The sequence below is a fragment of the Oncorhynchus clarkii genome, chromosome 10 (assembly GCF_045791955.1).
Source record: "Oncorhynchus clarkii lewisi isolate Uvic-CL-2024 chromosome 10, UVic_Ocla_1.0, whole genome shotgun sequence".
Classification (NCBI taxonomy): Eukaryota; Metazoa; Chordata; class Actinopteri; order Salmoniformes; family Salmonidae; genus Oncorhynchus; species Oncorhynchus clarkii.
In genome coordinates, this window is record NC_092156.1 from 40,436,242 (window position 1) to 40,450,499 (window position 14,258).

Below are 14,258 nucleotides of genomic sequence, written 5' to 3' on the forward strand. Positions count from 1 at the left end.
ACACAGACCTCAGTGAGGAGACTTTGTCTCATGTCCCCTGAGGGAGGGAGGCAGGAACACAGAGCTCAGTGAGGAGACTTTGTCTCTTGTCCCCTGAGTGAAGGAGGCAGCAACACAGACCTCAGTGAGGAGACTTTGTCTCATGACCCCTGAGGGAGGGAGGCAGTAACACAGAGCTCAGTGAGGATACTTTTGTGTGTGTGTGTGTGTGTGTGTGTGTGTGTGTGTGTGTGTGTGTGTGTGTGTGTGTGTGTGTGATGATACTCAGAGTAGGGATCCAGGCTGAGAGTGTGTGTTGTGGTCTTGGTGGACTGGAGTCCACACTCCTTCTCCACTCATAATACATTTTTTGAAAGAGCAGAGAACAGAGCTTTACCCCTTCATTCTGCCCACTGCCTGTCCGGCTGCCTGTCCCGCTGCCCGCTGCCTGTCCCGCTGCCCGCTGCCTGCCCGCTGCCTGTCCCGCTGCCCGCTGCCTGTCCCACTGCCCGCTGCCTGTCCCGCTGCCCACTGCTTGTCCCGCTGCCTGTCCCGCTGCCTACTGCCTGCCTGCCCAGCTCCCAATCTGCCAGCCTCTGCAGCTTTGCACCACTTAACCAGTAGAATGCTAATGTGTTATTCCTTAAATAAATAAATATCCCCTGATATATATATATATAAAATAAATAATTTAGTAGGGAGGGTTGAACCCCATGACAGACCATGGGAACACTTCAAAGCCTTCTTTAATGAAACACACTGGACCAGCAGTGTTCTCTTCCTCTCTCTCTCAGAGATCCAGAGATATTCTGTTACAGTCAGCAGACCAAAGGGCATCGCTGCGTTACTGTGCCGACAGCAGGATCAAAGACTTTGATGCAGGCTTCTGACAAACAGTAGTTGATTAATAGCTAGACCCGGCCGCTTCGCAAGAGAGAATCGCCCATAATCGCTTTAGCTGTGTTCAATATGATCAAATTCCTTCAGCAGGGTCGTAGATGTTTCAAAGTAAACCTCTCTCTCTCTCTCTCTCTCTCTCTCTCTCTCTCTCTCTCTCTCTCTCTCTCTCTCTCTCTCTCTCTCTCTCAATTTTAATTTAAATTCAATTTATCTCTTATCTACATAGAGAAAGAGCCTTGGAAACGCTAATATAGTCCATATTGAAAACGGCATTAATAGCATTCGATTTTCCCTCTTATATTATAGCTCAGAACATACTGATATCATACTCTCACAGCTGTAAACCAATTGTTGTTTTCCTAGTGGAGGTTTTAGGGAAGATGTTTTTACTAAGATATGCCAAAGAAAGGCCTCTGTTCGTCAACTCGGCTCACTGCTGTGTTTTGCCTCCTGGGACTCTGGGCCCTTAAACAATACAGAAACGCTGTGTCTGCCCCATGACAATGTGTGTAAATTAGAATGTCAGACAGGATTACAGTCGGTACAATCACCGGCACAGCAATGATAATGCACTGTGTCTAATTACTGTAAACTTACTGCTGCTGCTGAAGGGAACAACTGCTGAGACTGATATGTACTGTAGGTACTGCTGGATGTGTGCATTAGTGGCTCAGTGTGGCTTCCTAATCATTGGAGATATGTATAGCTAGTGTGTGTATTGTATGTGTGTAAGAGATTTGTGTGTGTGTGATTAATATAGTCTCCACGTAGTTTCTAATTCCCCAGACTCTAATAAGCTAGTTCTTCTGATACATGCTTCCTCAGAGTGCTACAGTTTTGTGTGTTAAAAGGGGTAGGCCCAGGCCTATGGGCGATGGGTAGTGCTGTGGTCATATCCAAGTGGGAAGGTGGTATTTGCCACATACGACTGGGAAATATCCGCTTGAATGCTCCTCCAACTGGTAATTACTAGTGGGAAACTCGTCTATCATCCATGAGCTCCGACTTCTCCCACATGCTGACCTCTGACGTCACTTACTTTGGAAATTACCTTGATAACAGCATTTCCAAGACATTATTTATAAAAGCAATCTATTCATATCTTTTTTTAACACTATCATTTGTTTACAAGCATTTGATAGCTGTAATTTTAGTTTATGGTTGACGCAGCTTGTTGGCCATTATTTGTCAATTAGCCAGTGGGTTCAAAGCACGTGAACTTCACAACTGGTAATGACCACCTTCCCACTTGGTTATGAATGCAGCATTAGGTTCAGGGTGGATAAGGCTGAGGAATTAATTCATGTGACAGAGTGATGTTTGGGACATGACATGAGCTACTCATTGTGCTTGTGGCCAGGGATTGCTCCAACATACATGCAATGTACATCTCATGTCATATTTCCTCTTTTCTCAGGATCTCGTCTTCGTCAGGATGACTCCCCTCCCCGGATAGTGGAGCACCCTTCTGACCTCATTGTGTCCAAGGGGGAGCCAGCCACCCTCAACTGCAAGGCGGAGGGGCGTCCTGCCCCCACGGTGGAGTGGTACAAGGACGGGGAGCGTGTGGAGACGGACCGGGACAACCCCCGTTCCCACCGCATGCTGCTGCCCAGCGGCTCCCTCTTCTTCCTACGTATCGTCCACGGCCGACGCAGCAAGCCAGACGACGGCAGCTATGTGTGTGTGGCCCGTAACTACCTGGGCCAGGCCGTCAGCCACAACGCCTCACTGGAGGTAGCCAGTAAGTAATGCTCTCTGTCTGTCTCGGTGGTGGTGGTGGGTCAAAGCCGTGTGGGTTGTTGTATCAACTACTAGCAACAAAGTAGGCATGCTGACGATCGCTATTTGCTTTATATCAAAGGATGTAGATGGAATATGTAGATGTAAGTGATGGCTATCACTGCTTTATAACACTGAAGTCAGTGTTGTTAATAATTACAGAAATCAGTCATTCATTAGATGTCTGGATACGACAATCTCTTAAAGGAGAAGTTTACTCAAAATCCATAAAACTCCCAAGTGATTCCATACATTATAACTAGATCAGTGGAGTTTGCCCCCCCCCCCCCACACCCTCCTCCATGTAGTGATGTACTGAAACAGCTGAAAAATAGATCACGTGACTCGTGATGTTGCTGGATGCAGGCCCCACTCTGCACGTTGCCAGTGAATTCATTATTCAGAAATCCACGATGTGTGGCCAAATTCATTGTTTTATTGAAAGTGTGTGGCCAAAGAAGCTATTTTTGTTAAAAGTACTATTGGTTTTGAGTCAGGAAATGTGTACTTTTCCACTTAAAAGATTTGGCATTATTTTATGTAGCCGACTGCCACAGCAGCGGAGATATGCGCTCTCAGGAATCCCTTCTTTGTAGAAACTGCACATTATGCCCTTATTCACAGATGCGTGTTTTTTGGGGTGGCGAAGTAAAGACAGCATTACACATTAGATATAAAAAATAAACAACAACCTAGAAATATGTCTAATGACAAAATATTTGCAAGTGAAGAAAAAGACTGCTGGAGGGGCGCCGATGGTGTCGTCAAACTGTATTTATTCAGACTAAGAATTGAGGCAAATTGAGCTTCAGGTGGCCTCTGCCCCTCTAGCCACTGAAGCCACAGCAAGATCTGGTAACAGTAGCTCCCTAGGATCGACACAGACTGGTGGTGCAGTTGGGGCAATTGCGCTCCAATTCCACGAATGAGGAATGTTTGTGCTGCAGAGAATTCAAATAAGTGACTACAATTCTTACAGAAATCTGGGAACGCAATGATGATGAGAGCAGTTAGTCTGCTTTTGCGACCACAGAGATTTATCTGCCCACATCAACGGTCCTAAAAAAAATAAATGGTGACGCACCCCTGTTCCAGCTGGGCCAAATGGACAGTTATCTAACGAGTAAGTATCTAAACTTTTCTTTACTGAGTGATCGCTTATCATCAACCTCTATGAGCGGGACCGTTAGTGAGTTTATTTTTTCACATTAGCCCCAAACACTATTTAACCATCACAATGTTTTTGGTGTATTCTATTCTGCAATATAAGGTGACACAATGTGGGACCGAACACCAGCTTGCTCTTGCTGCCAACTCTTTATCCACTTTTTGTAACTAACTTTATCTGCGATATGCCTAACTCTTATCATCTTTTTCACCAGCTCCTTCTCTCGCCCCCAAAAAATGTAATCTGTGAGATCAAGCTCCGTGTAAGGGCACGTCTCTTAATCATGAATTTACTGGCAATGGAACAGAGCAAGGCCTGCATCCAGCAATGACACAAGTCATGTGAGAGAGAGAGAGAGAGAACTCCACTAAACTAGTTTCAATGTATGGAATCACTTGGTAGTTTCTGGATTTTGGGCAAACTTCTCCTTTAAAGGAGGATGTTCAAGGTCACCAACCACAGGACCAAACGAGCCCAGTCAAGAGCCTTGGACCAGAATAGACCGTGAAGTCATGTTCTCTGACAGTCTGAGGGTGATGACAGGTCTAGCTCTCACTCACTCTCTCTCTCACTCTCTCTATCTTAGCCTTTGAAGAACACTGTGTTATGTCTTTGGGGGCAACTAAGGTGACTACAGCCCTGCCAGACAGAGAGACAGCTTGAAATGCCAAGGTTTTTACGAGGCTGCATCTGAGCCTGCATAGACTTTACCTGGAGACACTTCAATGACACTAATAACTCAAATGGCCCCTTACCGGACAGTTTGAACTATCTGCAGAGCATGGCAGTCTACCAACCTGCCTAGACAGTTTATTTAGGCTGTTTATCCTTTTATCATTGTTGTTTATTTTCTTCCCTCCTAACGTGGGGTCAAACAAGGTGAAACACTAGTTTGCACTGTTGTAAAGTCCTAATATATATATTCTCTCTATAGTAAATGTGAAATACACTGATTAATACAAAACATTAAGAACACCTGCTCTGACCAGGATAATCCAGGTGAGAGCTATGATCCCTTATTCATGTCACTTGTTAAATTCAATTCAGTCAGTGTAGATGAAGGGGAAGACACAGGTTAAAGAAGGATTTTTAAGCCTTCAATTGAGACATGGATTGTGTATGTGTGCCATTTAGAGGGTGAATGGGCCAGACACTAAATGTAAGTGCCTTTGAATGGGGTATGGAAGTAGGTGCCAGGCGTGCCGGTTTGTGTCAAGAACTGTAATGCTGCTTGGTTTTTTATGCTCAACAGTTTCCCGTGTGTATCAAGAATGGTCCACCCCCCAAAGGACATCCAGCCAACTTGACACAACTGTGGGAAGCATTGTAGTCAACATGGGCCAGCTTCTCTGTGGAATGCTTACGACGCCTTGTAGAGTCCATGCCCCCAACGAATTGAGGCTGTTCTGAGGGCAGAAATGTGGGGTGCAACTCAATATTAGGAAGGTGTTCCTAATGTTTTGTACACTCATTGTATGGTCTAATTAGCAGTAATTTTGCCGTTAAAATGATTTTCTATCTAGTTCGATCCTCTCTTCTGACTTCATAACTACCTGTACAACCCCAGGGAGAGAGAGCAGTGATCCTCTCTTCTGACTTCATAACTGCCTGTACAACCCCAGGGAGAGAGAGCAGTGATCCTCCTGGGTGTATTTCAGCCTTATTACCAACTCCCTTTCCAACATTGAAACAACAGCTTCATCTTGGATTCTGCGTTAAGTGCTAGGCTTTTTTCTCTTATTAGTCCTTGCTTATGGGCGTGTAGTGATAATCCTTGTTTCAACCATTTCTGGATGTCTAACAGGTAGGGAGGGCAAAGTCAGGGTTTAGCGAAATGTAAATCCATAGAATAGTCCTTTGGAGTAAGGATTGTTGACATACAGTTGTGGCCAAATATATTGACACCCGTGCACTTTTCTTTAATAACTCCCTATCTCTTATCAAATAAGTTACACAAATAAATAAATACATATTGGTCTCCACATCTTATTGGATTTCAACATTGCAGAACCAATTGCATTTTTGTAAATGTACGTTTACAATTTGAATTGAGAACATAGAGACGAAAGGCATGGACAACATTATTTTCACCCTGGAGCTAGTACTTGGTTGCGGAGTCTTTGGCCAAGAGAACTGCCAACACATGCTTCTTGTAGCCATCAACGAGCTTTCTGCACCTTTCTACTGTCAATTTGGCCTAGTCTTCAGCAGCAAACCGATCTAATGCTGATCTAATTTCATTCTGATCTAATCCAATTCTTCAATGTTTGAGGGGTGCCCGACTGCTGTTTCCAGCTCTCGCCTTCAGTTATGGGTGTGATTCAGATCTAGACTCTTCGCTGGCCACTCCAGAACACTCCGATGTTTCTTCAAGAACCATTCCAGGGTGCTTTTGATGCGTGTTTGGGTGACCCACAACCTTCACCAGAGATGCAGTTTTTGGACACTGGGTTGAACATCGCATTCCAAAACACCTTGATAATAGAGATTCATTTACATGTTGGGATATTGTATCGTATAGTTTTTGACAATATCGCAACGTTTATTTGTGTTGGCTGTACCTGCACCAAAAGTCCAGTATTTCTTTTGTCAAAGCTTGTTTTCCGTCTTCTTTTTAAATAGGGAGCCAATTTGTTTCACCACTTTTACTTCCATTTCTCATGTCTCTCTTGTCCCTCTGCAGCAGACACAGTATGGTGAGCAATATGTTTGGACCATGGAATCTCAATAAATCACAGATAGAATTGTAGGAATCGTGTGAATCGCAATACATATCGTATTGGCACTTAAGTGTCATGATAATATCGTATTGTGAGGTCCCAGGCAATTTCCAGCCTTACTTGATCATCTGCTGATGTTATGTCTTGAACACATTCAAGGCCCCCAGTAGCAGAGGCAGCAGAGCAACCCCACAGCAATATCAAACCTCCCCAATGTTTGATTGAAGGGAGGATGTTATTTTCTTTGAATGTTTCATTTGGTTGTTGGTAAACACAGGAAGACGCCGCTGCTGAAGGAGACTCAAGAAACCCTGATTGAACTTCTCGAAAAAACCACCTAAACAAGCCTTCATTCTGTGGAAAATGTTCTGTGGACTAATGAAACAAAATTAGAGCTCTTTGGCAACGTGTGCAAGGCATGATGTTTTGTTTTGAAGTCAAATATTCAACCCATTGTCCAAAAACCTATGGCAAGATCTGAAAAGAGCAGTTGGTGGAGGGCACGCCTCAAACATTGAAGAAACATTGAAGAAGCATTTTGATGCTAAAAAGTGGGCCAAATTGCCAGTAGAAAGGTACAACAAGCTTATTGATGGATACAATAAGCATTTGTCTGCAGTTATCTTGGCCAAAGGCTGTGAAATCAAATACTAGCTCCGGGGTGAAAATAATTTTCTAAAATAAAATGGTCAACTTAAGTTTACAAAAATGTAATTGGTTGTGCAATGCTGAAAATCCAATAACAAGGTGTGGTGACAAAAAGTTTACTTGAATATTTATTTTAATAGCGTGACGTTTCAAAACTGCAAATTTTAGAGCGGCCATTTCAGCTCATGAAAAATGGGACAAAAACGTATACAAATGTCAAATATATGTCAATGATCTTTCCTCCAAAGGACTATTCTATGGAGGGCTTCACATGTCAGGGCAGGCATAACCACTCATCTAGCGAATAGCTGGGTTGATGTGGTGCTGTAACAATGTTTATACAGTATGTAATGTTACAATGCTTTGTGATCAGCGCAGGGTTTGGACTGTGCCTGGCCTGGACATAGCTGTTGTTCACTGTTTCCAGACAGTGTAGTTTAGGACTTGTTTATGCTTAGTTTGTTAATGCACCAACTTGTTTTGTGGAAACTCTGCCAGAGTAATTCTACGTACTCTCTCAGATCTCTTGTTGAGGCTTATTTATCCTCTTATTCTTAAACTGACCCAAGAACCAAGGTTATTCTGTGCATCTGAAAAAACACTATACAGTCCATGTTTTACAGCCACATAAAAAGACATACAATAAACTGTCAAATCCTACACTCAGGATGTCAGATAAAGTTCTCTGTTTTGGATGTTCTATTTCACAGAATATGTTTCTCTCACATGCAACATGAAATTCTCTCACACACGGATGCTTATACACACGCACGCCTACTGACACACACACAACCACACTCCTACTCGCACACATTCACACTATGGCTATTGTCCCAGCCCTCCTGTTGAGTAAAAGGAATGTGTTTTTATCTAAGCTAATTTTGCACAACCAGAGCTTAATAGTAATGTCAGTGAATCCAGTTACACATTTATGCACATATTGGATCTTTGTACGAGGGGAGCGGTCAGGTGACCTGCTGTAGTTGCATGCGATCTTCCCATATAGACTGACACTGACCTACTTCAATAGCTCTCTGTTACTCCTGTCTTCTAGGCCTCTGCTCTCCCTCTGTCCCCTTGCCCCCTGTCCCCACCCCCCAGCACCTAGGCCTCTGTCACGCCACCCTCCCCACTCATCTTCTCCTTCCTAGTTTAGCCACCACCTTTAACCTGATGCCTTAAAGGGAATGTTTTTTGCATCATCATGATGATGTGGCCAGTGACACTTTGCTTCTTGAATGTCCAATATCTTGAAATCTTTTTGTTTTTTTTGTCGATGATGAAAAAAAAAAAGAGTACATTTTTGGAGTGGGTTTTCTGTTTAAGTAGAGCCGTACCCGGCTCTCTGTGTCACTCTTTTCAAACCCCTTTCCAGTGAAGGTCATTTGTTTACTTTGATTATTTGCCTTTGATTAACTTTTTTTACAGCATCATTCATTACTTCAGTCAGTCCCCCCGATGTATTCAGATCACTTCTTGCTGTGGGGTCCCCTCACAGTCAAGGGAAAAGGCTAGAGATCCCAGGAGAACATGCTCCCGTTAGGCTCCCACAGCGTGTCTCAGCATGTGTCCTGGGCCTCTCAGGGCTGAGCACGTCCTCCCTGTCCCAGAGCCGTATCCATAACAAGTCTTACTGAGGGGTCACGGGTAGGTTGGGACTGTCAGAGGGCCCAGGGGTACGGTTTTTGAGATGTGACAAATGCATAATATGCCATGACTTGTGGAAATGTGGTATCAATTCACACAAACATGTCTGCTTCACATCCCTATGGTAAAAACTCCAAAAAGGTTGGTGGACTTTTACTATAGGACCCACCTGCCATCCACAACAGCTGTGTGTGTGTGTGTTTGTGTGTCTAGTAGTGCACCAGTTTAGACTAAGGGTTTCTGTATTGCTAACAGGTGCCAGTGTTATTCTGTCAGAGTCTGCCCAGTGTGAGGGGTAAGCCCGTTGTGTTGCCCGTTAGACACGCTTTCACCCCATTGTCCCCCCGTGAGGACTTTGTCCGCCTGCATGTCCAAAATACACATCAACCAAAAGTGTGTTTTTTTATGGCCCTGGGGAGGGTGGTGGAATGAGCAGGGGCAGGGGGCAGAGGTTAGAGGTCAGGGGTGTCACAAAAGAACATTGTGACTTTCTTTTCATCCTTGGTGACTATAAAGGAGGGGTAGGGGTGGTGAAGGGGACAAAGGCACTGATTCTGGCAGCAGGCAGGAAGGACAGAGAAGAGAGGGAAGCACTGATAACAGAGGACAGCAGAGATGGTGTGTTCCTCTCCTTCCTGGTGACAGGGATTAACGACAGTGGGCATGCCCTAACACCCCGTCCCTGCCTCAGTCACACTGGGTATCCATCTATCACCCAGCAACTTCCTGTGTCCGATCCGCTGACTCACTCTGAGGAGGTCTACTGCTGCCCAACACCAAACCTGTCTTTCTTTATGCTATTTGTCCACCTGGGGAGTTTATTTTGGGATGTTGAGGTTTAAAGTTGAGCTAGAACAGAGGGACAGCTTGTAGAATCTCAACTGAGTTATTTCCTACTGATTCAACTCAAAGGGGTCCAACTGACGCAGGGGTCATCCACGGGTCAGTTCAGGGTCCAGGGGTCTCCCATATGCGGTGGAACAGAGCCCCCTCTGTCTGATACTCCTGAGTTTGGGCTATAAGAGAGTCAACATGTGTTAGCCTAATGTGGTCTAAATCATATAACATTTTATTTGTCACATGTGCCAAATACAACAGGTGTTGACTTTACCATGAAATGCTTACTTCCCAACAATGCAGAATTAAAAAGTAAGAAAAAAAAGGAAATAGTAACACAATGAAATAGCAATAACAAAGTTATATACATGAGTACTGGTACCGAGTGTACAGTGCAGGGGTAGTTGTAGTTGTAGTTGAGGTAATACAGTATCTACAGTTGAAGTCGGAAGTTTACATGCACTTAGGTTGGAGTCATTAAAACACGTTTTTCAACCACTCCACAAATTTCTTCTTAACAAACTATAGTTTTGGCAAGATGGGTAGGACTTTTCTATTCTATCTACTTTTTGCATGACACAAGTAATCTTTACAACAATTGTTTACAGACAGATTATGTCACTTATAATTCACTATCATAATTCCAGTGGGTCAGAAGTTTACATACACTAAATTGACTGTGCCTTTAAACAGCTTGGGAAATTCCAGAAAATGATGTCATGGCTTTAGAAGCTTCTGATTGAGTCATTTGAGTCAATTGGAGGTGTACCTGTGGATGTATTTCAAGGTCTACCTTCAAACTCAGTGCCTCTTTGCTTGACATCATGGGAAAATCAACAGAAATCAGCCAAGACCTCTAGTTCGTCCTTGGGAGCAATTTCCAAACGCCTGAAGGTACCACGTTTATCTGTACAAACAATAGTCCGCAAGTATAAACACCATGGGACCACGCAGCCATCATACCGCTCAGGAAGGAGACGAGTTCTGTCTCCTAGAGATTAACATACTTTGGTGCGAAAAAGTGCAAATCAATCCTAGAACAACAGCAAAGGACCTTGTGAAGATGCTGGAGGAAACAGGTACAAAAGTATCTATATCCACAGTAAAACGAGTCCTATAGACATAACCTGAAAGGCCTCTCAGCAAGGAAGAAGCCACGGCTCCAAAACCGCCATAAAAAAGCCAGACTACGGTTTGCAACTGCACATGGGGACAAAGATTGTACATTTTGGAGAAATGTCCTCTGGTCTGATGAAACAAAAATAGAACTGTTTGGCCATAATGACCATCGTTATGTTTGGAGAAAAAAGGGGGAGGTTTGCAAGCTGAAGAACACCATCCCAACCATGATGCACGGGGGTGGCAACATCATGGTGTGGGGGTGCTTTACTGCAAGAGGGTCTGGTGCACTTCACAAAATAGATGGCATCATGAGGAAGGAAAATTACGTGGATATATTGAAGCAACATCTCAAGACATCAGTCAGTGTGTGTGTGTGTGTGTGTGTGTGTGTGTGTGTGTGTGTGTGTGTGTGTGTGTGTGTGTGTGTGTGTGTGTGTGTGTGTGTGTGTGTGTGTGTGTGTGTGTGTGTGTGTGTGTGTGTGTGTGTGTGTGTGTGTGTGTGTGTGTGTGTGTGTGGTATATGTGAGTGTGTGGGTAGAGTCCATTGAGTGTTCATAGAGCCAGTGCAAGAGAGTCAGAACTAAAAAAAGGGGCAGCATTGCAAATAGTCCAGGTGGCCATTTGATTAAATGTTCAGCAGTCTTATGGCTTTGGGGTAGAAGCTGTTCAGGAGCCTTTTGGTCCCAGACTTGGCGCTCCGGTAGCGCTTGCCATGTGGTAGCAGAGAGAACAGTCCATGACTTGGGTGGTTGGAGTTTGATGTACTGGGCTGTATGCACTACCCTCTGTGGCGCCTTATGGTCGGATGCCAAGCAGTTGCCATAACAAGCGGTGATGCAGCCAGTCAAGGTGCTCTCAATGGTGCAGCAGTAGCACTTTGTGATGATCTGAGGGCCCATGCCAGTGAAATGCTTACTTTTGAGCCCCTAACCGACAATGCAGTTTTAAAAAATACGGATACGAATAAGAAATAAAAGTAACAAGTAATTAAAGAGCAGCAGTAAAATAACAATAGCGAGACGATATACAGAGTCAATGTGCGGGGGCACTGGTCAGTTGAGGTAATATGTACAGGAAGGTAGAGTTATTAAAGTGACTATGCATAGATGATAACAACAGAGAGTAGCAGCGGTGTAAAGGGGGAGAGGAGCGAGGGGGAGGGGCAATGCAAATAGTCTGGGTAGCCATTTGATTAGGTGTTCAGGAGTCTTATGGCTTGGGGGTAGAAGATGTTTAAAAGCCTCTTGGACCTAGACTTGGTGCTCTGGTACCACTTGCCATGCAGTAGCAGAGAAAACAGTCTATGACTAGGGTGGCTGGAGTCTTTGACAATTTTAGGGCCTTCCTCTGACACCGTCTGGTATAGAGGTCCTGGATGGAAGGAAGCTTGGCCCCAGTGAAGTACTGGGCCGTTCGCACTACCCTCCGTAGTGCCTTGCGGTCGGATGCTGAGCAGTTGCCATACCAGGCAGTGATGCAACCAGTCAGGATGCTCTCGATGGTGCAGCTGTAGAACCTTTTGAGGATCTGAGGACCCATGCCAAAACTTTTCAGTCTCCCTCGGGGGAATAGGCTTTGTCGTGCCCCCTTCACGACCATCTCGGTGTGCTTGTAGTCCACAATCATCTCCTTTGTCTTGAGTATGTTGAGGGAGAGGTTGTTGTCCTGGCACGACACGGCCAGGTCTCTGACCTCTTCCCTTTAGGCTGTCTCGTCGTTGTCGGTGATCAGGCCTACCACTGTTGTGTCATCGGCAAACTTAATGATTGTGTTGAAGTCATGACTGGCTGTGCAGTCATGAGTGAGCAGGGAGTACAGGAGGGAACTGAGAACGCGCCCCTGTGTTGAGGATCAGCATGGCGGATTTGTTGTTACCTACCCTTACCACCTGGGGGCAGTCTCTCAGGAAGTCCAGCATCCAGTTGCAGAGGGAGGTGTTTAGTCCCAGGGTCCTTGGCTTATTGATGAACTTTGAGGGCACTATGGTGTTGAATGCTGAGCTGTAGTCAATGAATAGCATTCTCACATAGGTGTTCCTTTTGTCCATCTGTGAAAGAGCACTGTGGAGTGCAATAGAGATTGCATCATCTGTGGATATGTTGGGGCGGTATGCAAATTGGAGTGGGTCTAGGGTTTCTGGGATAGTGGTGTTTGTGAGCCATGCCCAGCCTTTCAAAGCACTTCATGGCTACAGACATGAGTGCTACAGGTCGGTAGTCATTTAGGCAGTTTACCTTAGTGTTTCTGGGCACAGGCACTATGGTGGTCTGCATAAAGAGAAGATGAAGTGGAGATTACGCAATAATTGCAACGGAGGACACCAAGTGAGCACCTGGTAAATGTAGTTTCTTATGGTCAATCTTCCAATGATATGCCTACAAATACGTCACAATGCTGCAGACACCTTGGGGAAACGACAGAAAGTGTAAGCTCATTCCTGGCGCATTCACAGCCATATAAGGAGACATTGGAACACAGCGCATTCAAAATCTGGGGCATTTCCTGTTTGAAATTTCATATTGGTTTCGCCTGTAGCATCAGTTCTGTGGCACTCACAGATAATATCTTTGCAGATTTGGAAACGTCAGAGTGTTTTCTTTCCAAAGCTGTCAATTATATGCATAGTCGAGCATCTTTTCGTGACAAAATATCTTGTTTAAAACGGGAACATTTTTTACTATCAAGAGTTAAGGAGAAGTCTGTGTCAGATTTCAAAAAAACTTTACGGAAAAAGCATAATCTGAGAACGGCGCTTACTGATTACTGATTTGTTCCATAAAGTTCCATAATTTATGTCCAAATAGCCACTTGTTGTTAGTGTGTTCAGCCCAGTAATCCATCTAAATGAGGCGCGAGCATTTCATCCAGACAAAAACTCTAAAAGTTCCATTACAGTCCTTTAGAAACATGTCAAACGATGTATGGAATCAATCGTTAGGATGTTTTAAACATAAAACATCAATAATGTTCCAACCTGAGAATTCCTTTGTCTTCAGAGAAGCACTGGAACGAGAGGTAACTCTGTCGGGAGCGCGCATCATGAGACCAAGGCTCTCTGCCAGACAACTGACTGTTCTCATGAGCCCCTACTTTATAGTAGAATCCTCATTCAAGTTTCAAAAGACGGTTGACATCTAGTGGAAGCCCTAGGAAGTGCAACCTCATCCATATCTCAACGTGTATTCGGTAGGCCAAGCTTTAAAAAACTACAAACCTCAGATGTCCCACTTCCTGGTTGGATTTTTCTCAGGTTTTCACCTGCCATATGAGTTCTGTTATACTCACAGATATAATTCAAACAGTTTTAGAAACTCCAGAGTATTTTCTATCCAATACTAATAATAATATGCATATAGGAGGCAGTTCACTTTTGGCACGCTATTAATCCAAAAGTGAAAATGCTGCCCCCTATCCCAAAAAGGTTAAGTTTCCCTGCATTAAAGTCCCTGGCTACT

General features: G+C 44.3%; 1 protein-coding gene across 1 annotated transcript in view; it reads left to right on the forward strand.

The window, feature by feature from the left end:
- Positions 1–14,258, forward strand: part of LOC139418469 (roundabout homolog 1-like) — a 154,152-nt gene that overhangs the window by 27,448 nt on the left and 112,446 nt on the right. Inside the window, exon 2 of the mRNA XM_071167940.1 lies at positions 2,297–2,623. Within this exon, the coding sequence (XP_071024041.1) occupies positions 2,297–2,623 (327 nt within the window). The remainder of the gene's footprint in view (positions 1–2,296; positions 2,624–14,258) is intronic.